The 26451-nt window shown below is 42.4% G+C and overlaps 1 protein-coding gene across 8 annotated transcripts in view; it reads left to right on the top strand.

Moving 5' to 3' along the window:
- The window catches only part of ARHGAP21 (Rho GTPase activating protein 21), a 138923-nt gene that overhangs the window by 59890 nt on the left and 52582 nt on the right, over positions 1-26451 (top strand). For all 8 annotated transcript variants that reach the window (XM_077268388.1, XM_077268386.1, XM_077268383.1 and 5 more), the window contains exons 4-6: positions 14803-14895; positions 16498-16576; positions 18861-18915. In XM_077268388.1, the coding sequence (XP_077124503.1) occupies positions 14803-14895; positions 16498-16576; positions 18861-18915 (227 nt within the window). The remainder of the gene's footprint in view (positions 1-14802; positions 14896-16497; positions 16577-18860; positions 18916-26451) is intronic.

The raw sequence follows: 26451 nt of genomic DNA, 5'->3' as shown, positions 1-26451 counted from the left end.
TCCCTTCTCATAAGGGAGTGGGAGACTGACCCCGGGGGGCACCGCAAATAGGATCCTTAAAGGGTTTGTCTAGCGTCACGGACGTCAGCGGAGTGGCATCAGACGCTTGTACGATTACCAAGTATTATGCACCTGTCCGATTTATTAGGCCTACTTTCTACTAGTGCAGTAATGACTGGTGCTGGACAATCCCTTTAATGGATTTTCTCATTAAGTGCTGCAGTCCTAGGATATGCCATTATTTGGTTGGAGCCCTGAGAGTCCTTATTTATGGGATGAGGTATAAATTCCTCATCACTGGGACCCCACACACTATCCTGGAAATAAGGCACTGGAACGCCGAAAAGCCAGCTCTGCAGCCCAGTCCTGATGGAGCAGTGGTCGCATGCGCAGCCTGCACTTTATTCACTGCCTATAGGGCTGCTGAGCACTGCGCATGGCTCGCTCTCCAATACACGATGAATGGAGCAGCAGTGGCCATCTGTGACCACTCCACCTGCAGGGGGGAGGGACCGTGACCGTCGGGACCCTCAGTAATGGGAAAATAATGCCGCTATGCTGCACATTACTAATCATCGTCTTTCCTAAGAAACTCCTTTCATTCCAATCCATGCAGGGGGTATGGAGCTCCGCGCTAGAAAAATGGAGCATGTATCACTATACACGACAACTATTCAGGTCAGAATTTGCTCACTAATGGCCTCCTGCTAAAACAGGGGTAGGGAACCTTTTCTTTTCTGCCAAGGACTATATATGCCAAGTGCAAATTCTGCTTAAAAAAGAGCCCACTAGATTTGGTCAATCATTTAATTAACTCGCCCCTAATGTGACGGCTGGAGCTGCTTCGCGTTGGTGCGGCTGTGATGTTAGGTGGGGTTGGATGCTGCTGCTCGTAGCTGCTTTTCCAGGTTGGCGTCAATCTGGAGCGCATTTGACTCGGCTATTTGGTAAAGAACTCGCCGCAGTCTGTCGTACCGAATACAGATGAATTTTACACTGTATATATCCTCACATTAGGAAATTCATCACTACTCGCATAACATAGAACTGAAGCCGTAGGAGGACTGCAGTATATACATCACATAGGAGACACGGAGACTGCTGTATATACGTCACGTAGGAGACACGGAGACTGCTGTATATACATCACATAGGAGACACGGAGACTGCTGTATATACGTCACGTAGGAGACACGGAGACTGCTGTATATACGTCACATAGGAGACACGGAGACTGCTGTATATACGTCACGTAGGAGACACGGAGACTGCTGTATATACGTCACGTGGGAGACACGGAGACTGCTGTATATACGTCACGTGGGAGACACCGAGACTGCTGTATATACGTCACGTGGGAGACACCGAGACTGCTGTATATACGTCACGTGGGAGACACCGAGACTGCTGTATATACGTCACGTGGGAGACACCGAGACTGCTGTATATACGTCACGTGGGAGACACCGAGACTGCTGTATATACGTCACGTGGGAGACACCGAGACTGCTGTATATACGTCACGTGGGAGACACCGAGACTGCTGTATATACGTCACGTGGGAGACACCGAGACTGCTGTATATACGTCACGTGGGAGACACCGAGACTGCTGTATATACGTCACGTGGGAGACACCGAGACTGCTGTATATACGTCACGTGGGAGACACCGAGACTGCTGTATATACGTCACGTGGGAGACACCGAGACTGCTGTATATACGTCACGTGGGAGACACCGAGACTGCTGTATATACGTCACGTGGGAGACACTGAGACTGTGGTGTATACGTCTATATGGTGTATATCGGCTGCAGCCTTTTAGCATTTTGTCAGCACCAACATTGCTCTTACATCGCTGTTATGGTAGTCTAGTATCGATTGTTTTTATTTTTCATGGAAGTGAATAAGTGTGATCTGTCCAGTAGTGCAACCCCCCTTAAATTAGTTTATCTATATATATATGAGGCATCGTGATTACTCGCTAATCCCGCCCCCTGCACAGTAGCTCCGCCCCACCACATCACCACACACAATCCCGCCCCCCATCCCAATACCACACACAATCCCGCCCCCCATCCCAATACCACACACAATCCCACCCCCCCACCACATTACCACACGCAGCACTTCCTTTCTATGTAATTCAACCACTTAGCAATGAGCATGCCGAGCGTTAGCTGGCTGGAAACAGCTAGTATAACTATATAAGTGACACTTGTGCTACCATTAAAAAATGTTATTTTTCTTGGAAAGATCCAATGTGACAATTTTGAGAGATCTAGCGCATTAGTCGTATGCAAGTCAGGCAGGAAGTGTATAGGGGGAGTGGAAGAAGCAGTCTGAGTGTATTGACACGCCCCCGGTGCACTTCTAGTCTCTTTTGCATATTACTTCCAGACTAGATTTCTCAGGACTGGCCATCAGACCCCCTAAAAAAAAAAAAGCTATCATTTTATTGGGAGACCAGCACCTACACAGCCATACCACAAAATCCATATGTAAATCTGCCGATAGCTTCTTCTCCTAGGGAAGGACAGCCATGTAAAGGTCATCCCGGGTCTTAAGAACGTGGCTGCACATTCCGGCACCTCTGCAGTGTATGGGGGTCCTGAACTAGGATCCCCTGACGTTGATATGTTCCACAGTCTCAGTAATCCCTGGGTTACTAGCTGTCCGGTGTCACGGACTGCTCAGATACAGGGGTCACATTTAGCATTGTGGTGGTCACTGCTGAGCTTTGTTACTCTAGTGGTATATATTGCACAGAAGCTTTTGCACAATATGATGACTGGAATAAGGCTGATATATTGCATCTAATCATGTTTGTTTTTCATTTTTTTTTTTTGTACTTTTGAGCCACTTATTATTGTGAATAAAGCGCCATCTAGTGGACGTTTAGGCACATGCAGCTGTAGCTTTCTAATCACAAAAGCACGGCACATTTTTTTTTACCATTTAATGTTCCCAAAAATTTCTAAAATGACAAAATCCACAGCTATAAATTGTACCATCTAAAGAATTTAAAGAAGGTATTCAAGCCATCTACTGACTAATTGTGACAATATGTCTAATTATGGCCAAGGTGATTGTTTAACTCTTCTTAATAGTGAAACAAGATCATGTAGATTTTAATTGGGAGAGTGATTAGGTACCTAGCACGGCTCATGTACCTGTTGGTATTCCCACTTGCCTCTGTTTTTCCTACACTCCCTGGCATGCTGTATTCTCCTTTTTATAAGTGTAAAGGTCACAAAATTGCACATTACAGACTGTATACAAACTGTATACAATACAAATATACTATTTAATAGATGTCTTAAACCGGATAAGGCTGGTGTACTTACTTTGATAATCCATTTCAGAATTGCTGCATAATCCTGACCTTTCTATAGCGAGAGCTGTTTAGTCCAAGTTTAACCAATATCTGCCCACCCAGCCTGACTGACAGCTTGTACTGAGTAGGGTGAGATCTCAGCAGGGAGGCAAACACTGAGGAGCTGTCATTGGGGCGAAGTTGCATTAAACTTTAATAAGATTTACACTTCTATGTTTCGCCGTCAGAATACGAGCAGCGATATACAGGTCTACTGATCCGACCTAGATCACCATATAGGCATCAATATAGCAGTCAAGTTTTTGGTCAGGGGCCTATCCATGCATCGTGGTTCATATTCCGACTGCAAAACAAAACCCCCAGATGTGTGAATCTGACCTTGGACCTGATGAGGCTGGTGTTCCTGTGAATTCGGTCGTTGTGATCTATTTAGTAATGTATGCAGTTTGTGTTGTGACATCTGGCGACAGACCCACTGTGAGTGGATATTACTGTCCTCAGTCACCGTGCAGCGGCACCTCCAGGCCCGTGACCGCTCAGGGGCCACATGGTTTGCACGGTTTATATTCGCGCCCACTTTTCTGCCCCTGGAGACGACTCGTGAATGTATTTGCGGCTCTGGCTGTAATAGGATATTATTTCCCAGGAGATGACATTCCTATTAATGGGGCAGCGAGGACGCTTAGGGTCCGGCGTGTTACCCATGTCAGAAATGCAGCAGTTAAGAATAGTCCGGCATCTCGGGAATGTGGTGCGGCCGGAGAGGTGGTGATGATATTTTGTTGTGACCGTGCTGGATTTACGTGCGACATTACAGCCACCGCGGCCAAGTCTGGTCCTGCGCACGCCATACATATGGATGGACACGGGCTGCAGATGGGAACATACATGTGTATCCGGGTACAGTTACCGGTGACCCATATGGGACTTTATGGTTTTGGTAGTCCGTCAGCTCAAGAAAGGTGGGGGTCCAACACCACCATTTATCAGCTGAACCATCCCTACCCGCCATCACTTACCCAGATGTAGTGCCGCTATGGTGGTTACGGCTGAATTCACTACTTCACTGCTGTAATATGCAGTACCAGGCATGACCATGATGGTAGGTGTGGTGCTGTCTGGGTAAATGGCACCCTTAAACTGCTGGTGGTGCTGGAAGTTGGACCCAGACCATTAATGGGAGAGTTCTCTACAATGATACTGATGACCTCTGTTGAGTAGCTCATCAATATCTGATCGTGGGGGTCCGACACTCAACTCCCCCCCCCCCCCCCCCTGTAATCAGCTGTTTTTAGCTTTGGTGGCCGAACAGTGGCGTAGTTGTAAAGCCCCTGTTCACATGATGATGATTACCCGCGGATAGGCTTTGTAGATCAGCGCCGCACTCATTGGAATATCTGCAAAACCCCAGCAGCGGCCACTGCACCGTTCATGGAGTTGGTGTTCCATCTCGCTGGTCAGAGGGGGTGCAGTTTCAGACCACCTCCGGGGATCGGTCATCAATAGTCATAGTAGTGAAATACACCTATATGTTCTAAGGGTCTTCTAAAATGGCGGCCTAACACTAGGATACGTCATCACGTTATGGTTGGTGAAGGTCTGACCCCTGCGATTCCCACCTATTCTGAGAATGAAGGGCCTGCAGCACTGTATCCCCTGCCCTGTTTTTCCCCCCTGCAGCACAACACCATATACCTGACTAGTGCTGTAATTCCATGCTGTTTTCGGGAAAGCTCAGACATGGTGGAGCTAATGCCGTGCTGCAGTGCTTTCATTTTTGGGGACAATGAAGGTTCCCAGAAGTCAGATCCCCATGAATTATAGATTGATGGCGAATTTGCCATCACTTTAAAATGAAAATGGGTCCCAGAAACCCCTTTATAAAACCCCATGACTAACGCCCTACGTGGGGCTTCATGTCAGAAGCCGTCTACAGAATCCCCTGTACCAGCTAATGATGGGGAAAACCCTTTAAGGTCCTGATCACAAAGGGGTCTTTCTGTATTACCAAACGTGAGCTGCTCCACCCCTCATGGACTCACTCAGATGTCAATATTCCATGTAGGTATTTTGTGTGGTGTTCATTGGAAGGGTGCATGCATACCCATTTGGGCAAATTCTCATGATTTTTATTTTTTTTTTTTAAATGGTTTTGGTTTAATGTTTTTTTGTTTCTTTTTTTTAAATGGTTAGAACAATGGTTTTCATTTTTATTTTATTTATTTATTTTTTTTTTAAATAGTGGTCAATTTGTAGGACAAACTCACCTATTCAAGTGGAGAGAATGGGTCCCTGTGTCATCCGAGAGCTCACAAACATTTATTGGGCACTTAATTCTTCTCCCCCATTTTCTTCATCCACCTGAGAAGCACAGGTACCACATTTTTACATAGTTATTAAGGTTGAAGGAAGACTGTAAGTCCATCTAGTTCAACCCATAGCCTAACCTAACATGCCCTAACATGTTGATCCAGGGGAAGGCAAAAAAAACCCATGTGGCAAAGAGTAACTCCACCATGGGGAAATAAATTCCTTCCCAACTCCACATACGGCAATCAGACTAGTTCCCTGGATCAACGCCTTATCAAGGAATCTAGTGTATATACCCTGTAACATTATACTTTTCCAGAAAGGCATCCAGTCCCCTCTTAAATTTAATTAATGAATCACTCATTACAACATCATACGGCAGAGAGTTCCACAGTCTCACTGCTCTTACAGTAAAGAATCCGCGTCTGTTATTATGCTTAAACCTTCTTTCCTCCAGACGTAGAGGATGCCCCCTTGTCCCTGTCACCGGTCTATGATTAAAAAGATCATCAGAAAGGTCTTTGTACTGTCCCCTCATATATTTATACATTAAAATAAGATCACCCCTTAGTCTTCGTTTTTCCAAACTAAATGGCCCCAAGTGTAATAACCTATCTTGGTATTGCAGACCCCCCAGTCCTCTAATAACCTTGGTCGCTCTTCTCTGCACCCGCTCCAGTTCAGCTATGTCTTTCTTATACACCGGAGACCAGAACTGTGCACAGTATTCTAAGTGTGGTCGAACTAGTGACTTGTATAGAGGTAAAATTATGTTCTCCTCATGAGCATCTATGCCTCTTTTAATACATCCCATTATTTTATTTGCCTTTGTAGCAGCTGCCTGACACTGGCCACTGAATATGAGTTTGTCATCCATCCATACACCCAGGTCTTTTTCATTGACAGTTTTGCCCAGAGTTTTAGAATTAAGCACATAGTTATACATCTTATTACTTCTACCCAAGTGCATGACCTTACATTTATCCCCATTAAAGCTCATTTGCCATTTATCAGCCCAAGCTTCTAGTTTACATAAATCATCCTGTAATATAAAATTGTCCTCCCCTGTATTGATTACCCTGCAGAGTTTAGTGTCATCTGCAAATATTGAAATTCTACTCTGAATGCCCCCTACAAGGTCATTAATAAATATGTTAAAAAGAAGAGGGCCCAATACTGACCCCTGTGGTACCCCACTGCTAACCGCGACCCAGTCCGAGTGTGCTCCATTAATAACCACCCTTTGTTTCCTATCCCTGAGCCAGCTCTCAACCCACTTACACATATTTTCCCCTATCCCCATTACTCTCATTTTATGTAACAACCTTTTGTGTGGCACCGTATCAAAAGCTTTGGAAAAGTCCATATATACTACGTCCACTGGGTTCCCTTGGTCCAGTCCGGAACTTACCTCTTCATAGAAGCTGATCAAATTAGTCTGACATGAACGGTCCCTAGTAAACCCGTGCTGATACTGGGTCATGAGGTTATTCCTCTTCAGATACTCCAGTATAGCATCCCTTAGAATGCCCTCCAGGATTTTACCCACAGTAGAGGTTAAGCTTACTGGCCTATAATTACAGAGTTCAGTTTTTGCCCCTTTTTTGAATATTGGCACCACATTTGCTATACGCCAGTCCTGTGGTACAGACTCTGTTATTATGGAGTCTTTAACCCCTTAATCCCATATGACGTACTATACCGTCGAGGTGGGGTGGGCCTTAATTCCCGGTGACGGTATAGTACGTCATACGCGATCGGCCGCGCTCACGGGGGGAGCGCGGCCGATCGCGGCCAGGTGTCGGCTGCATATCGCAGCTGACATCCGGCACTATGTGCCAGGAGCGGTCACGGACCGCCCCCGGCACATTAACCCCCGGCACACCGCGATCAAACATGATCGCGGTGTACCGGCGGTACAGGGAAGCATCGCGCAGGGAGGGGGCTCCCTGCGGGCTTCCCTGAGACGATCGGTACAAGGTGATGTACTCACCTCGTACCGAACGTCTTCTCCCTGCAGGCCCCGGATCCAAAATGGCCGAGGGGCTGTATCCGGGTCCTGCAGGGAGCACTTCCGGGTCGGAGCAGGCTGCAGATGAAAGCTGCAGCCTGCTCCGATGAAAGTATGATCGCAGATCTGATAGAGTGCTGTGCACACTATCAGATCTGCGATCTGTGATGTCCCCCCCTGGGACAAAGTAAAAAAGTAAAAAAAAAAATTTCCACATGTGTAAAAAAAAATAATAATAATTCCTAAATAAATAATAATAAAAAAAAATATTATTCCCATAAATACATTTCTTTATCTAAAAAAAACAAACAAAAACAATAAAAGTACACATATTTAGTATCGCCGCGTCCGTAACGACCCAACCTATAAAACTGGCCCACTAGTTAACCCCTTCAGTAAACACCGTAAGAAAAAAAAAAGAGGCAAAAAACAACGCTTTATTACCATACCGCCGAACAAAAAGTGGAATAACACGCGATCAAAAAGACGGATATAAATAACCATGTTACCGCTGAAAACGTCATCTTGTCCCGCAAAAAACGAGCCGCCATACAGCATCATCAGCAAAAAAATAAAAAAGTTATAGTCCTCAGAATAAAGCGATGCCAAAATAATTATTTTTTCTATAAAATAGTTTTTATCGTATAAAAGCGTCAAAACATAAAAAAATGATATAAATGAGGTATCGCTGTAATCGTACTGACCCGACGAATAAAACTGCTTTATCAATTTTACCAAGCGCAGAACGGTATAAACGCCTCTCCCAAAAGAAATTCATGAATAGCTGGTTTTTGGTTATTCTGCCTCACAAAAATCGGAATAAAAAGTGATAAAAAATGGTCACGTGTCCGAAAATGTTACCAATAAAAACGTCAACTCGTCCCGCAAAAAACAAGACCTCACATGACTCTGTGGACCAAAATGTGGAAAAATTATAGGTCTCAAAATGTGGAGACGCAAAAACTTTTTTGCTATAAAAAGCGTCTTTTAGTCTGGTTTCACACTTGCGTTTTTATCTGCATGCGTTTTTTAAAAAAACCGCATGTGTGAAAAAATGCATGAAAACGCGGTAAAACGCATGCGTTTTTATAGAAAAACACAAGAAAACAAGAAAAAAACAAAAAACCCTAACCCTACCCCTAACCCTACCCCTAACCTGAAATACGTGGCACTGAAATACGTGGCACTGAAATATACGTTTATATACGTATATAAGTGCCACGATATTTCAGTGGCCACGTATTTCAGTGCCACGTATTTCAGTGCCACGTATTTCAGTGCCACGTATTTAAGTGCCACGTATTTAAGTGCCACGTATTTAAGTGCCACGTATTTAAGTGCCACGTATTTAAGTGCCACGTATTTAAGTGCCACGTATTTAAGTGCCACGTATTTAAGTGCCACGTATTTAAGTGCCACGTATTTAAGTGCCACGTATTTACGTGCCACGTATTTACGTGCCACGTATTTACGTGCCACGTATTTACGTGCCACGTATTTACGTGCCACGTATTTACGTGCCACGTATTTACGTGCCACGTATTTACGTGCCACGTATTTACGTGCCACGTATTTTTCAGTGCCTGAAATACGTGGCACTGAAATACGTGGCACTGAAATACGTGGCACTGAAATACGTGGCACTGAAATACGTGGCACTGAAATACGTGGCACTGAAATACGTGGCACTGAAATACGTGGCACTGAAATACGTGGCACTGAAATACGTGGCACTGAAATACGTGGCACTTATGATTGTCAGAAAATGTTCAGTAAACGGTTAGGGGTAGGGTTTCAGGTAGAATTGGGGAGTTTCCACTGTTCAGGCACATCAGGGGCTCTCCAAACGCGACATGGCGTCCAATCTCAATTCCAGCCAATTCTGCGTTGAAAAAGTAAAACAGTGCTCCTTCCCTTCCGAGCTCTCCCGTGCGTCCAAAAAGGAGTTTACCCCAACATATGGGGTATCAGCGTACTAGGGACAAATTGAACAACAACTTCTGGGGTCCAAGTTCTCTTGTTATCCTTGGGAAAATAAAAATTTGGGGGGCTAAAAATCATTTTTGTGGGAAAAAAAATATGTTTTATTTTCACGGCTCTGCATTGTAAACTGTAGTGAAACACTTGGGGGTTCAAAGTTCTCACAACACATCTAGATAAGTTCCTTGGGAGGTCTAGTTTCCAATATGGGGTCACTTGTGGGGGGTTTGTACTGTTTGGGTACATCAGGGGCTCTGCAAATGCAACGTGACGCCTGCAGACCAATCCATTTAAGTCTGAATTCCAAATGGCGCTCCTTCCCTTCCGAGCTCTGTCATGCGCCCAAACAGTGGTTCCCCCCCACATAGGGGGTATCAGCGTACTCAGGACAAATTGGACAACAACTTTTAGGGTCCACTTTATCCTGATACCCTTGTGAAAATACAAAACTGGGGGCTAAATTTCATTTTTGTGAAAAAAAAAAAAAAAAAAATATTTTCACGGCTCTGCGTTATAAACTGTAGTGAAACACTTGGGGGTTCAAAGTTCTCACAACACATCTAGATAAGTTCCTTGGGGGGTCTAGTTTCCAATATGGGGTCACTTGTGGGGGGTTTGTACTGTTTGGGTACATCAGGGGCTCTGCAAATGCAACGTGATGCCTGCAGACCAATCCATTTAAGTCTGCATTCCAAATGGCGCTCCTTCCCTTCCGAGCTCTGTCATGCGCCCAAACAGTGGTCCCTCCCCACAAATGGGGTATCAGCGTACTCCAGACAAATTGGACAACAACTTTTGGGGTCCAATTTATCCTGATACCCTTGTGAAAATACAAAACTGGGGGCTAAAAAATCATTTTTGTGGAAAAAAAAAATAATTTTTATTTTCACGGCTCTGCGTTATAAACTGTAGTGAAACACTTGGGGGTTCAAAGCTCTCAAAACACATCTAGATAAGTTCCTTAGGGGGTCTACTTTCCAAAATGGTGTCACTTGTGGGGGGGTTTAATGTTTAGGCACATCAGGGGCTCTCCAAACGCAACATGGCATCCCATCTTAATTCCAGTCAATTTTGCATTGAAAAGTAAAATAGCGCTTCTTCCCTTCTGAGCTCCTGCGCCCAAACAATGGTTTACACCCACATATGGGGTATCAGCGTACTCAGGACAAATTGCACAACAATTTTTGGGGTCCAATTTCTTCTCTCACCCTTGGGAAAATAAAAAATTGGGGGTGAAAAGATAATTTTTGTGAAAAAATATGATTTTTTATTTTTACGGCTCTGCATTATAAACTTCTGTAAAGCACTTGTTGGGTCAAAGTGCTCACCACACATCTAGATAAGTTCCTTAGGGGGTCTACTTTCCAAAATGGTGTCACTTGTGGGGGGTTTCAATGTTTAGGCACATCAGGGGCTCTCCAAATGCAACATGGCGTCCCATCTCAATTCCAGTCAATTTTGCATTGAAAAGTCAAATGGCGCTCCTTTGCTTCCAAGCTCTGCCATGCGCCCAAACTGTGGTTTACCCCCACATATGGGGTATCAGCGTACTCAGGACAAATTGTACAACAACTTTTGGGGTCTATTTTCTCCTGTTACCCTTGGTAAACTAAAACAAATTGGAGCTGAAATAAATTTTGTGTGAAAAAAAGTTAAATGTTCATTTTTATTTAAACATTCCAAAAATTCCTGTGAAACACCTGAAGGGTTAATAAACTTCTTGAAAGTGGTTTTGAGTACCTTGAGGGGTGCAGTTTTTAGAATGGTGTCACACTTGGGTATTTTCTATCATATAGACCCGTCAAAATGACTTCAAATGAGATGTGGTCCCTAAAAAAAAAATGGTGTTGTAAAAATGAGAAATTGCTGGTCAACTTTTAACCCTTATAACTCCGTCACAAAAAAAAATTTTGGTTCCAAAATTGTGCTGATGTAAAGTAGACATGTGGGAAATGTTATTTATTAAGTATTTTGTGTGACATATGTCTGTGATTTAAGGGCATAAAAATTCAAAGTTGGAAAATTGCGAAATTTTCAAAATTTTCGCCAAATATTCGTTTTTTTCACAAATAAACGCAAGTTATATCGAAGAAATTTTACCACTAACATGAAGTACAATATGTCACGAGAAAACAATGTCAGAATCGCCAAGATCCGTTGAAGCGTTCCAGAGTTATAACCTCATAAAGGGACAGTGGTCAGAATTGTAAAAATTGGCCCGGTCATTAACGTGCAAACCACCCTCGGGGCTTAAGGGGTTAAAGATTAAAAATAATGGTCTATCAATGACTGTACTTAGTTCCTGCAGTACTCGGGGGTGGATCCCATCCGGGCAAGGAGATTTGTCAATTTTAGTTATTTTTAGCCGCCGCCGTACTTCCTGCTGGGTTAAGCAGGTGACATTTAATTGGGAATTTTTATCACTAGTCATATTGGCTGCCATGGGATTTTCTTTTGTAAATACTGATGAAAAAAAGTCATTGATGGCCATTTTTTTCTTGTAGGCAGAATAAGGCCTAATTGTGACCATGAATAGGGGCTCTCCATGGTAAAGCTCTTGCCATCACTACTGTCTGACACCAAGCTTGCCACAGATGAAAGAAGCCGCCATACTAATCCTCCAGACCTGGCTTCTTCCAGTGTGACCTCCGGATCGGTATAAATTATGAGATCCCATTAGTGCCGAGTAATTGGCCGAGCGCAGGTGCACCTTCAAAGGAGACCTAGACCGGACGTTCCTGGACACTCGCTACATCTCCATACTCTACCATCTCGTGTGTTCTCCAAATCTTCGGTAACCTCCGTAGCCCGGTGGCTTTTGGACGCCGCATCAATGTAAATGACCGAGGAATTGATTGAAATCTGATCCGGTGTGTCCAGAGTTTGCCGAGCATGCGATCAAAATTACCGATGAGAACATTGGAATGGCTGAAAAAGACGGCGTTTTATTAAATAATTGACCCATGAGCGAAAGTTAATTGACTCTCGATACAGGAGATAACCCAAAATGATTCCACTTTATATTTTAAGTATTTGCTTAGTACCTGCCAACACTCTGCACCGACCCCGGGAAAGCCATGGACGGGTGGGGATGGGAAGTTTTTTTGAAATGCTGGGAAAAAAAAAATATACCGTATATATCTGCGCTAAAATGACCGGTCTTTAAGGTCAAGTTCTTACATTATAAATATTTTGTCCTTTGTGATGTCTAAATAAATGGGATCTTGATGTATTGTACTGATGGGCTGAATTGTGTTCAGTGTAGATCACCGCTTTCCTCCAACACAATATCATCACACGGGATCAGTCACTGAAAGTAGGTGACCTCACAGCTCACCCGCGGCCCTGTCTGCCCCTGGCCCCTCCCGCTCTGTCTGCCCCGGGCTCCCCCCCCCCCCTCGCTCTGTCTGCCCCTGGCCCCTGTCTGCCCCTGGCCCCCGTCTGCCCCCGGGCCCCCGTCTGCCCCCGGGCCCCTCCCGCTCTGTCTGGCCCCGGGCCCCTGTCTGGCCCCGGGCCCCTGTCTGGCCCCGGGCCCCTCCCCCCCCAGGCCCCTGTCTGCCCCGGGCCCCTCCCCCCCCCCCCCCCCCCGGCCCGTCCCCCCCCCAGGCCCCTGTCTGCCCCGGGCCCCCCCCGCTCTGTCTACCACCTGATCTTGGGTTGGTTCACATGGTGCACGGGTCCATGTGCTGATTAGCTTTATGCAATAGTGATCATCCTGCATGGGTAACCCTTCATTAAAGGGATCCTCTGGGAGGGGACGGGGCGTCCAACTGCACAGGTTTCCAGGCCGTTTTCATTCAATAATGATTACCTCCCAAGATGAAATACATGTAAATTGCTAATTCAGAGGTATTTAGGGATTTTATTTTTTCTTTAATGTGTTTTTTTTTCTACTTCTTGAGAATCCCACTAAGTGACATGGCTTCCAAATCCGTGCAAACCGCAGCTCCATCACACGGGAACAGTTTTCATTTGGATCTTTCCTGCTGTGCACAAATTTTTAATGTGGATCTTTAAGTGTGACCGTACTGTAAATAATAAAGGATTTGATTGTATTAGGTCAGAGATGCATGAGTCTGCATAGGTGCTGTGGACCCAAAACGGCAGATATTTTTATTTTCTTAATTGCATTGTTGGATAATTTGCTTCATCCTTCGTCTCAAAAATAGTTATAAAACTTTTAAAAGCAAGTTACCCAAAGCACCACGAACCTGCCGCTAACGGTACAGTCAGCGTAATGGTGAGGGCCCCATTTAACCCTTTCATGCTGCATCCAGTTAACATTTTTGTTTTTTTTTGTTTTTACCTCCTACTTCCCAGAGCCATAACTTTTATTTTTCTGTCCACATAGGCATAAGAGGGTTTTTTTTTTTTTGTACTTTTGAATGACATCATTCATTTTTCCGTGTACTGTGCTCGAAAACGGAGAAAAAAAAAATCCAAATGCATTGAAATTGTGAACCCGACCCCACCACACCCCCCACAATTGAGTTTTTTGGGAATTGTTTTCACTGTGTACATTTTGTGATAAAAATTACCTCTCAATATGATTCTGCTCATCAATAAGATTACGGCGATACCAAACATGTCCAGTTTTTTTTGTTTAGTTTTTTTTGTTTTTTTTTGTGGTGAAAAAAAATCAGACATTGCAAGAAAATTTGGGGGGTTGTAATTTTCTGAGAGCGTAACATTTTTTTTTTTTTTTTTTTGACCAATGGAGCAGTGTCGTAGCTTTATTTATTTATTTTTTTGCAGGGCAAGAAGTTTTTATTAGTACTGTTTTGGGATAGATGTGACTTTTGGTCGCTTGTTTCAGCATTTTTTGTGTAATTTCAGCTACCACAAATACATAATTTTGGCATTCGTATTCCCCTCCCCCGTTTATGGTGTTTATCGATTGAGTAAATTGTTTTTATATTTTGATTGGACTTTTCTGAATGCGGCGATTACACGTGTATTTTTTTTTTTCTTTTAATAAAGTGATTTGAACTTTTGTTTGTTTTTTTTTCATATTTTTTTAAACTTTTTTTTTTTTTTTTATATGCAAAAAGCTTTGTGATGTATTTGTAGTCTGCCTATGGTGAATATAGCATCCACATTATGGGACTAGTGATAGTTGTATTGTGCGAGTCCTTTATTGTAAAGATCTACATCTCTTCCATAGGAAGACCCAGAAACCGGTTGGAGCCAATGGACACCATATTTGTGAAGCAAGTTAAGGAAGGCGGTCCAGCACATGAAGCCGGGTTATGCACAGGTGATTTATTATATTATGTTAAAGGGAATATTTAGTCAGAACATGACATCTTTAAATTTAATGTTTTATGTTAAAATGAAAGAAAAGAAAATTTAAAGGGGTTTTCCACTTTCATCAAAGTGCACCCCCAAACTTGTAAAGCGTCTAAACTAGATGATGCTTTCCTTCCCCCACTGGAGTTTTTGCAGAGTCTGTGCTGGACCCGGAGATGGTACAACTGGTCTTTGGTGTTGTACATGCCTGAAAACATTTGGGGTACTTTCCTGAAAATGGAAAAACACTTTTAAATATTACGTTGTTTTTTTTTTTCCATCTTTACATATTTCTAACTATATGATGGATATAAGAATTCTTTCAGTTTTCAGTCGCCACCAGGCTTTATACTAGATTCATACAGTACTGTGCTGCAGACTGTTCAGCAGTCTCATTATCATCACAGAGCAGATTACAATGAGTGATAACACCTCTGTATACAGTAGATAAGGCTACTTTCACACTAGCGTTTACTGCATTACGTCGCAAATGCGTCGTTTTGCCGAAAAAAACGCATCCTGCAAAAGTGCTTGCAGGATGCGTTTTTTCTGCATTGACTAACATTAGCGACGCATTTGCGTCGCAATGACACACGTCGCAACCGTCCTGCGACGGTTGCGCCGTGCTGTGGCGGACCGTCGGGAGCAAAAAACTTTACATGTAACGTTTTTTGCTCCCGACGGTCCGCTTTTTCCGACCGCGCATGCGCGGCCGGAACTCCGCCCCCACCTCCCCGCACTTCCCCGCACCTCACAATGGGGCAGCGGATGCGCTGGAAAAATGCATCCGCTGCCCCCGTTGTGCGGCGGGGACAACGCTAGCGTCGGGGACCTCGGCCCGACGCTAGTGTGAAAGAAGCCTAACACAGGATCCACCATTCACAATAGGTGATGTCACAGCTCACATCCTCCTCCTGTACAATGACTGATAACACCTCTATATACAGTAGATAACACAGGATCCACCATTCACAATAGGTGATGTCACAGCTCACATCCTCCTCCTGTACAATGACTGATAACACCTCTATATACAGTAGATAACACAGGATCCACCATTCACAATAGGTGATGTCACAGCTCACCTCTCCCACCTCACTTCACAATGACCTAGATTAGTGCATACCCAGTTTATACATACAGCGTCTCAGTCTGATTTAAACATTCGGTGATTTTCTGACAATCCCTTTAAGGGTGAATACTCGCACCACATAGGAGATCAGCAGACATTTAGAGGACCCCGTAAATGAATGGGGTTTTAAAATCCATATCCACAGAAAAAGGAAAAGGTCTGTGGAATCGAGATTCCCAGTCGCGGCATGCGAATTCTGTTGCCGATTTTTTTTTTTTTTTTTTTCCTGCAGATTTTCCCTTTTCCAATGGGTATGATGAACCCACATCAGTTTACAAATTTGTGGCAAATTTTGCTTGAAAACCTGCACTGAAAATAGTCCAGAGTGTCTGGATTTAGCCTGCGTCTGCCAATTAGGTTTCCCTTGTAATGTGATTTTTCGATGTTCTCTTGTTACCGGAGTCGGTGTTTAGAATTCTTTCCTTTTTGATCTTTTAGGGGATAGAATCATCAAGGTGAATGGGGAGAGTGTCATCGGGAAGACGTACTCACAAGTGATTGCGTTAATCCAGAACAGGTATGTATGTATGTAGTGTCTGCCTGTGCGGGGGGTTTATATCTTCTGCTTTATGATCTATCGACAACTGTTTTTATCATTTATTTCTAGAGCGCCAACATATTCCACAGCACTTTACAATTAAGCGGGGACCCCCATCTTAGAAGTGATTTGTGTTGGCGTAAAATGTGCAATAATAAAAGTAGCACGCCTTTCACTGTTGATCTGAAGTGGCGCAGATTTGCTTTGTGATTTTTTTTTTTTTTTTTTTTAAATTGCCATTTCTGGTGTAAAATCTGCACGTACTGCTGGAGGTTTGGTCCTCTGTGTAATTGCTCCTGCTATTTTTCCCACTTAAACGTGGCGGAAGGAGTCAAAAATTGCTACTGTTATCCTATGCATGACACACCGATAGGTGACCACTAGTGATGAGCAAACGTGCTTGGATAAGGTGTTATCTGAGCATGCTTGGGTGCTAACTGCCATCTTTCCTATGTTATGCCATATACAGATATATACACTGTTCCAAATTATTATGCTAATTGGATTTAAGTGTCATAAAGATTTAATTGTTTTGTTTTTCAAATAAACTCGTGGATGGCATTGTGTCTCAGGGCTCGATGGATCACTGAAATCAATATTAAACACATGTGATAATTAGTTTTCCAGGTGATTCTAATTAAAGGAAAACTACTTAAAAATGATGTTCCACATTATTAAGCAGGCCACAGGTTTCGAGCAATATGGGAAATAAAAAGGATCTCTCTGCTGCTGAAAAGCGTTAAATAGTGCAATGCCTTGATCAAGGTATGAAAACATTAGATATTTCACGAAAACTTAAGAGTGATCATCATACTGTGAAGAGATTTGTGACTGAAACAGCGCACAGACAGAGTTCATGCAGATAAAGGCATAATGAGGAAGGTTTCTGCCAGACAACTTTATTGGATTAAGACAGCAGCTGCCAAAATACCATTACAAAGCAGCAAACAGATATTTGAAGCTGCTGGTGCCTCTGGAGTCCCTCGAACCTCAAGGTGTAGGCTCCTTCAAAGGCTTGCTGTGGTGCATAAACCTAATATTCGACCACCCCTAAACTGTTCACAAGCAGAAATGGTTGCAGTGGGCCCAGACATACATGAAGACTAATTTTCAAACAGTCTTGTTTACTGATGAGTGTCGAGCAACCCTGGATGGTCCAGATGGATGGAGTAGTGGATGGTTGGTGGATGGCCACCATGTCCCAACAAGGCTGCGTCGTCAGCAAGGAGGTTGAGGAGTCATGTTTTGGGCCAGAATCATGAAGAAACAGCTTGTAGGGCCCTTTAAGGTTCCTGAAGGTGTGAAAATGACATCTGCAAAAGTATATAGAGTTTCTGACTGACAACTTTCTTCCATGGTATAAAAATTAGAATTGTGCCTTCTGGAGCAAAATCATCTTCATGCTTACAATGCACCATCTCATGCTGCAAAGAAAACCTCTGCGTCATTGGCTGCTATGGGCATAAAAGGAGATAAACTCATGGTGTGGCCACCATCTTCCCCTGACCACAACCCTATAGAGAACCTTTGGAGTATCATCACGCAAAAGATCTATGAGGGTGGGAGGCAGTTCACATCAAAACAGCAGCTCTGGGAGGCAAAGAAATACAAGCAGAAACTCTCCGAAAACTCACAAGTTCAATGGATGCAAGAATTGTGAAGGTGATATCAAAGAAGGGTCCTATGTTAACATATAACTTGGCCTGTTAGGATGTTTTGGAGTTAAATAGCTTTTTTGTTCAGTGAATGTGACCTCCTAATACTGCAAATTCCACAAATGAGCATTTTCAGTTCTTTAAAACATATCAAATGTTTAGAAATTCTACTGTGCCTAATAATTTGGAACAGTGCATTCTGAGTTTTTAATCATTTTGGAGATTATACTGTTATCATTGGGAGGTTCCTTCAGTAAAATTCGATGTATATTCGGGTGATGACTTTTATTAGACTGACTGTCATTTGCACCGACCATTTAGGAAAATCCGAGAAAAATATAATTTGCATAATAATTTGGAACCTAGTGTATTTATACACCTATATGGAGCATTTTCACGTCGGCCTCGTTTACCATGGCAGGCCAAAGATGTTTCCAAATAGGAAGAGATGACTAATTTTTTCAGATCAGTGATTGGGTAAGAATTTTGGGAATGTGGTATTTGGGGCAGAAACGGGCTCCTGCTAAGTTTTCAGTTATGTGAGATGGAGACGTTCAAATGCCAATAAAGATGAAACTAACCAGGATGTAAAATGTCATTTTTTGCAGTGATTCCACCTTAGAACTTAGCGTGATGCCAAAAGATGAAGACATTCTCCAGCTGGTAAGTGTCTACCTGTAGTACCTGGGGTGATGGGTTTTAGGCTTTAACGTTACAACATTCTAAGGCTGCATTCACACTGAAAACTCCCATCGGCATATGTCAAATATATCCATAGGTGCCTATTTACTCAGCAACGGCCAAAAGTGGCTGAATAAAGACCTCAAATGCAGCCGGAAAGAAGCCATCGCAGGGCTCGCTGGAGGGTCCCTGCAGTAATGGAGACAGCATTGACATAGAGATACTGCCCCTGTTACTGAACTGATAGGAAGATTTCAGATTGTAATTTTTTGTTTTAATTATCTCCCGAGCTTTGAAAGTGATGATTTTTTTTGTAATGGCCTTCGTCAAAGTTTTTCACATGGCCAGTTTATACTTCTTTAGAAGCTGCTTTTAGCTGCTGCTCAACAAAATCTATACACTATATTAAAAAAATCAACAGTACAGTATTTGCCTTGTTTGAGCAGGAGACTTTATTTTTCTTGGCCTCTGCTACCAACCTCGTACTTAGACAGGCAACTTTTTGATTCTTTTGAATGTAGGGTAGGGATTTTTGTAGTGCAGCAGTGAAAAGTCATTTCTAAAGGAGCATGAGCTGGGTGCAGAAACGGTACTGCAGCATTTTGTTTGAGATTAAAGGAAGCAAAATAAGGTAATGAAATGTAACAGAAGTTCTTCATAGCATTGCAAAGCCTTGAGGATAATAATAATAATAAAAAAGTTACTCTTTAAGAGTGATAAACCAGAAAACCTATAATGCACAATAGTAGAATTTCAGGGTGTTTGTGGTATTGCAGCTTAGTCTTTCATTTTAACAGCGCTTAGTTCACTAGACACAATCAATAGCAGCTGCAACAGTTTACAAGTGACTCCTTTAGAAACTGCTTTCAACTGCTGCTCTGCAAAATTCTCTGCTATATTCAAAGAAAGCTGCCATGTATTTACTGCTATTTACTTATGTAAAATGTAGGAGAATAAAAAAAATAACTCTTGGCATGTATGTTTACAACAGTCAGTAATTAGGGCACAGGTCGGGTCAGATCGAAGATTGATGTTTTGTGTAAACCCAACCTAGAACTTGCAGGAGCGGTGTGCACGCCAGCAAATTGAAGTCGTGTGGACAACATGTTGAAATAAGTTTAATTGTTGTTTTTGACTTTCGTCTCTCTCATCGTTGTATTGAGCAATGTGTGATGAGTCAAGGAGGTGGTTTTTTTGTTTTGTTTTGTTTTGTTTTTTTTGCAAAATTCACTTCAAACATGGATAGGTCCCTAAAATAATACATTTTGTAAATTTCCTTGAAAAAAATGAAAAATGACTGCTATATTTTGAAACCTTCTAAAATACTAACAAAATAAAATAACATTTTACAAATGATGCTGATGTAAAGCAGATATGAGGGAAATGTTATTTATTAATGTTTTGCTGTGGCATGACTATCTGGATTAAAGGGATAATCATTCAAATTTTGAAAATTGCTAATTTTTTAACATTTTTTCTCAAAGTTCCGATATTTTTTATAAATAAACGCAAAACATATTGACCTAAATTTACCATTGTCATAAAGTATAATGTGTCATGAAAAAACAGTCTCAAAATCACTGGGATATGTTGAAGCATTCCAGAGTTATTACCACATTAGAGAGAGGTTCACATTTGTTTCTTCTGGAGAGCAATATGTGAAATCTCCGCTTTGCATCCCAACTGGGCGATTCTTCAGTCTTCTGGGGGCGTGCACTTTCACCCTTCTAGTCCAGATGTTTCCAATCACAGCTCAGCAGTGTCTGAGACTTAAACTGCAAGATCAGCTGCTGAGCTGTGATTGGCCGCATCAGGCAGGGAGTGGTGAAGCGCACGCCTCCAGTGAAGACTGAGGAAACACCCAGTTGGATTGCTAGGGGAGATTTCACATAATACGCTCCAGAAAAACAAATGCGCGTATCTCCGCAATAGAGCCACGCAGCCTAAAAAGGAAAATAGCGTCAGAATCAGCAGAGTTAAGGGAATCATACAAAATATTTTTCATTTTTTTTTTTTTAGCAAGTTAGCAATCCTCTTTAATGTTACATTGGTAGAATGTAAGTAAGTAGCTTGGTTTTATTGACCGTGGACAACACCTTTAAATAAATGTGAGGCCTTTTTCACGGTTTATTTATTTTTTTTGGATTAGTGACCTTTTTCTGAAATAATTGATGTAGTTGTATGGAGTGGGCTCGGGAGCAGACTATTGCTTTAAACAGTACAATCAAATGATCGCAGATTTAAGTCCCCTAGACGGGCTGAAAAAAGTTAAGTTTCAGAATTCTGGATTTCCAGAGAACTTTTCACATGTTATGGAAGCTGTCCCCGTTTATTGGCTGTGCCGGCGTTCTCCACGTTCAGTCTTTATAAACGACGGCACGGTTGGGCTGCCCAGAGCTCTGCCGCCCCTCCCCAATCCTGTATATTCCACACTGATGAATCGTCAGCGATCCATTAATGATTTGTGATTCCGATGACGCTGGGATCATCACGTAGTAGAAGGTGAAGCTTCTGGGAAAGATCAATTTTCTCTTATGCGAGAGTCTCTGGTAAGAGCTGCCTGCACGGCGGAGTACGATCCTTAGCGTGTTCTCTGTCAATCAGCCGCCTCGTTGCCATGGTTACTCGCAGCCTCTCTCGTTACTTAATTACAGACTTGTGCTATATGTTTTGTACATCAACCTATACAACATGAATCCTGGCGCTTGCTTCTGTTTTTCGTTAACTGCTAGTTCCCCAGCTGAGCTCTCACTACTCCTTCATCCAAACCTCCACCCCTATTTATAGCATTAGACAAGTTTCATTTTTCTCTGTAATTTTTGTAGACTTTTTTTTTTTTTTTTCTTTCCTTTTGTAAGGGTGCTCATTTATTTTTGGGTAATGACATTTTTCCATATTTATAGAATAAGTGCTAATGGCCAATTGATGCCACTGTATAGAGCGAGCCTATGGCCAACAGGTGCCGGTGTATGACTATATAGTAGAGCGAGCCTATGGCCAACAGATGCCACTGTATGCCTATGTAGTAGAGAGCCTATGGCCAACAGATGCCACTGTATGCCTATGTAGTAGAGAGCCTATGGCCAACAGATGCCACTGTATGCCTATATAGTAGAGCGCCTATGGCCAACAGGTGCCACTGTATGCCTATATAGTAGAGCGCCTATGGCCAACAGATGCCACTGTATGCCTATATAGTACAGCGAGCCTATGGCCAACAGATGCCACTGAATGCCTATATAGTAGAGCGCCTATGGCCAACAGATGCCACTGTATGCCTATATGGTACAGCGAGCCTATGGCCAACAGATGCCACTGTATGCCTATATAGTAGAGCGCCTATGGCCAACAGATGCCACTGTATGCCTATATAGTACAGCGAGCCTATGGCCAACAGATGCCACTGTATGCCTATATAGTAGAGAGCCTATGGCCAACAGATGCCACTGTATGCCTATATAGTACAGCGAGCCTATGGCCAACAGATGCCACTGTATGCCTATATAGTAGAGCGCCTATGGCCAACAGATGCCACTGTATGCCTATATAGTACAGCGAGCCTATGGCCAACAGATGCCACTGTATGCCTATATAGTAGAGAGCCTATGGCCAACAGATGCCACTGTATGCCTATGTAGTAGAGCGCCTATGGCCAACAGATGCCACTGTATGCCTATGTAGTAGAGACCCTATGGCCAACGGATTCCACTGTATGCCTAATATAGTACAGCGAGCCTATGGCCAACAGATGCCACTGTATGCCTATATAGTAGAGAGCCTATGGCCAACAGATGCCGGTGTATGCCTATATAGTAGAGCGCCTATGGCCAACATATGCCACTGTATGCCTATGAAGTAGAGCGAGCATATGGTCAACAGGTGCCACTGTATGTATGCATATTAGTCCTCAAAAAATCCTAAATACCCTAGGTCACACTTCATACATAACTATATTACTTAGAACCATTAAAGGCATATGAAGTGTATAAGAAAGTCAATAAAGTTTATTTCAAATAAATCCACATAAAATCTTGTCAATCATATATAATGGATGTCTCAAAGAACAACTAATGATGATGACTTTTGGGTTTTCATTGGCTCTAAGCCATAATCATCAACATTAACAAATAAACACTTGAAATTGATCACTCTGTAATGACTCTATATAATGAGTTTCACTTTTAACATTGAGGAACCGAAATTAACTTTTAGATGATATTCTAATTTTATGAGAAGCACCTGTAAGTGGCGGACGTGCTTAGCGGTACCAGTCTGTCCCTGCCCACTTTATAGTAAATACTGCTGATATTTACTATAAAGGGTCAAGACCATCAATAGTTTTTCTTTTTTTTTTTTTTCCCCTGTAGACCATCATCCCTCTCCTCTTGCCCATCCCTACGATGCCATGATGTGAAGTTTTCCTGGTATTTGCCATGATGACCACCCATATATTTGAGCCAACAGTGTTTAGCCACTTGCACAATTCTATTAAAAGTTGATAGATCTGAATATAACTAGCCAGCCATGACACCTGTGCGGCGGAAGTCCAACATTCACTTATTACACTCTAATCACATGTGTGCACACCCCGCATACCGCACTCATTCACACACTGATACTAATCAGTAACCAGGCTCAAGGCGTGCATTCTCCTCACATTCCCGTCCCACTACCCCTATTACTTACATTTTTAAAAGGTCAATGTTTGTTGATTTTCCTAGTGTTTAAAAGTTTTTTGGTTTTTTTTCTATTTTCTAAAGTACTGTACGCCACCACTGCTTTATGAGGCTCCCAAACACTTTTCTGGGTTGCACTGCTGAGCGCCCTTAAAGAGTAGCCCTTCTTTAATTTTATGAAAAATTATTTTAATGCTCCTTTAATTGTAAGCAGATTATTGATGTTTCAGGTCCTGAGACGCCCACCAATTGCCCAAAGAAAACCCCACCAGAGAAGTGCACCTGTCAGCAGACAAGCACAGGTCGTGCCTTGCAGCCCGTGAATCCATGCTCCGCCCTGTGCGCACACTCAGACAGGAGCTTTGTGCTCCTGTCTGCTGAGCTACACACCCATAAGGGTGAGGCTGAGTGATCGGTGCGGTGGGTGTCTTGGGATATAGATATATATATATATATATATATATATATATATATATATATATATATATATATATATATATATATATATATATATATATATATATATATATATATATATATATATATATATATATATATATATATATATATATATATATATAATTTGTTAAAGGTTTACACTTTAAACTTTTACAAAAGTGACCCCAAGGTCCTAGTGGCTGGAAAATCTTGATGCTAATTTCCTATAAGAAAATAAAATACTTTAAAAAAAAAACTGCACTTCTGTTGATGAATACATTTCAGCCCACATTTGCAGATATAATGGAGATGTTTCTATAATTCTGTAGGTAATCCTAAATTTAAAGTACATGTCTCAGCATAATGTGTCAGCCGGAGAAGCAGCGTAATGAAATGACTTGCGATAAGCCGTAACATCAGCATTAATAAGGAATGACTCCATTTCTTACATTCTTGCGGCTTGAAACACAAGTCCAGGTACTTAATGCATTGCATATTTAATTTTCTAAGGGACAGCAAAGAAATTTGTAGTCTCATTCATTATTAATTTTCTTGTGAGATTGTGTGTGTATATGTATGTGTATGTATGTATGTGTGGGTGTATACACACACACACACACACACACACACACACACACACACACACACACACACACACACACACACACACACACACACACACACACACACACTCTACTGTTCCAAAGTTTAGGGTCACTTGGAAATTTCCTTATTTTTGAAAGAAAAGCAGTTTTTTCCAATGAAGCTAACATTAAACGATTCAGAAATACACTCTATACATTGTTAATGTGGTAAATGACTATTCTAGCTGCAAACGTCTGGTTTGTAATGCAATATCGTCATAGGTGTATAGAGGCCCGTTTCCAGTGTTCTTATGGTACTTTGTGTTTGCTAACTGTGTAAGAAGGCTAATGGATGGTTAGAATACCCTTGAAACCCCTTGTGCAAGTATGTTAGCACAGCTGAGAACAGTTTGGCTGATTAGAGAACCTATAAACCTGACCTTCCTTTGAGCCAGTTGAGAATCTGGAGCATTACATTTGTTGGTTCCATTAAACTCTCAAAATGGCCAGAAAAAAAGAACTTTCATGTGAAACTCGACAGTCTATTCTTGTTCTTAGAAATTAAGGCTATTCCATGGGAGAGATTTCCAAGAAACTGAAGATTTCCTACAACGGTGTGCACTACTCCCTTCAGAGGAGAGCACAAACAGGCTCTAACCAGAGTAGAAAGAGAAGTGGGAGGCCCCGCTGCACAACTGAGCATCTAGAGAAGTACATTAGAGTCTGTAGTATGAGAAATCGATGCCTCACAGGTCCTCAACTGGCAGCTTCATTAAATAGTACACGCAAAATGCCAATATCAACATCTACAGTGAAGAGGCGACTCCGGGATGCTGGCCTTCAGGGCAGAGTGGCAAAGATAAAGCCATATCTGAGACTGGCTAATAAAAGGAAAAGATTAATATGGGCAAAAGAACACATAGGACAGAGGAAGATTGGAAAAGTGTTATGGGCAGAAGAATCCAAGTTTGAGGTGTTTGGATCACACAGAAGACCATTTATAAGACGCAGAACAACTGAAAAGATGCTGGAAGAGTGTCTGACGCCATCTGTCAAGCATGGTGAAGGTAATGTGATGGTCTGGGGTTGCTTTGGTGCTGGTAAAGTGGGAGATTTGTACAAGATAAAAGGGATATTGAATAAGGAAGGCTATCACTCCATTTTGTAATGCCATGCCATACCCTGTGGACGCGCCTTATTGGAGCCAATTTCATCCTACAACAGGACAATGACCCTAAGCACACCTCCAAATTATGCAAGAACTATTTAGGGAAGAAGCAAGCAGATGGTGTTCTATCTGTAATGGAGCGGCCAGCGCAGTCACCAGATCTCAACCCCATTGAGCTGTTGTGGGAGCAGCTTGACCGTATGGTGCAAAAAAGTGTCAATCAAGCCAAACCAACTTGTGGAGGGGCTTCTGGAAGCACGGGGTGAAATTTCTCCAGATTACCTCAGCAAATTAACTACTAGAATGCCGAAGGTCTGCAATGCTGGAATTGCTGTAAAGGGGGCATTCTATGACGAAAGCAAAGTCTGAAGGAGAAAATTATTATTTCAAATAAAAATCTTTTTTTCGAACTTTGTCAATGTCTGGACTAGATTTTACATTCATTTGGCAACTCATTTGATGAAAGTATGAGCTTTCATGTAAAACACAATTGTCTGGGTGACCCTAAACTATAGAACTGTAGTGTATACTGTGTGTGTGTATGTATGTATGTATGTATGCATGCATGCATGTATGTATATATATGTGTGTGTGTGTGTGTGTGTGTGTGTGTGTGTGTATGCATGTGTGTGTGTATGTGTATATATATATA

Source organism: Ranitomeya variabilis, chromosome 6 (assembly GCF_051348905.1).
Source record: "Ranitomeya variabilis isolate aRanVar5 chromosome 6, aRanVar5.hap1, whole genome shotgun sequence".
Classification (NCBI taxonomy): domain Eukaryota; kingdom Metazoa; phylum Chordata; class Amphibia; order Anura; family Dendrobatidae; genus Ranitomeya; species Ranitomeya variabilis.
The sequence above is the reverse complement of the archived record's forward strand: the minus strand, read 5'-3'. Positions and strand labels throughout refer to the sequence as shown.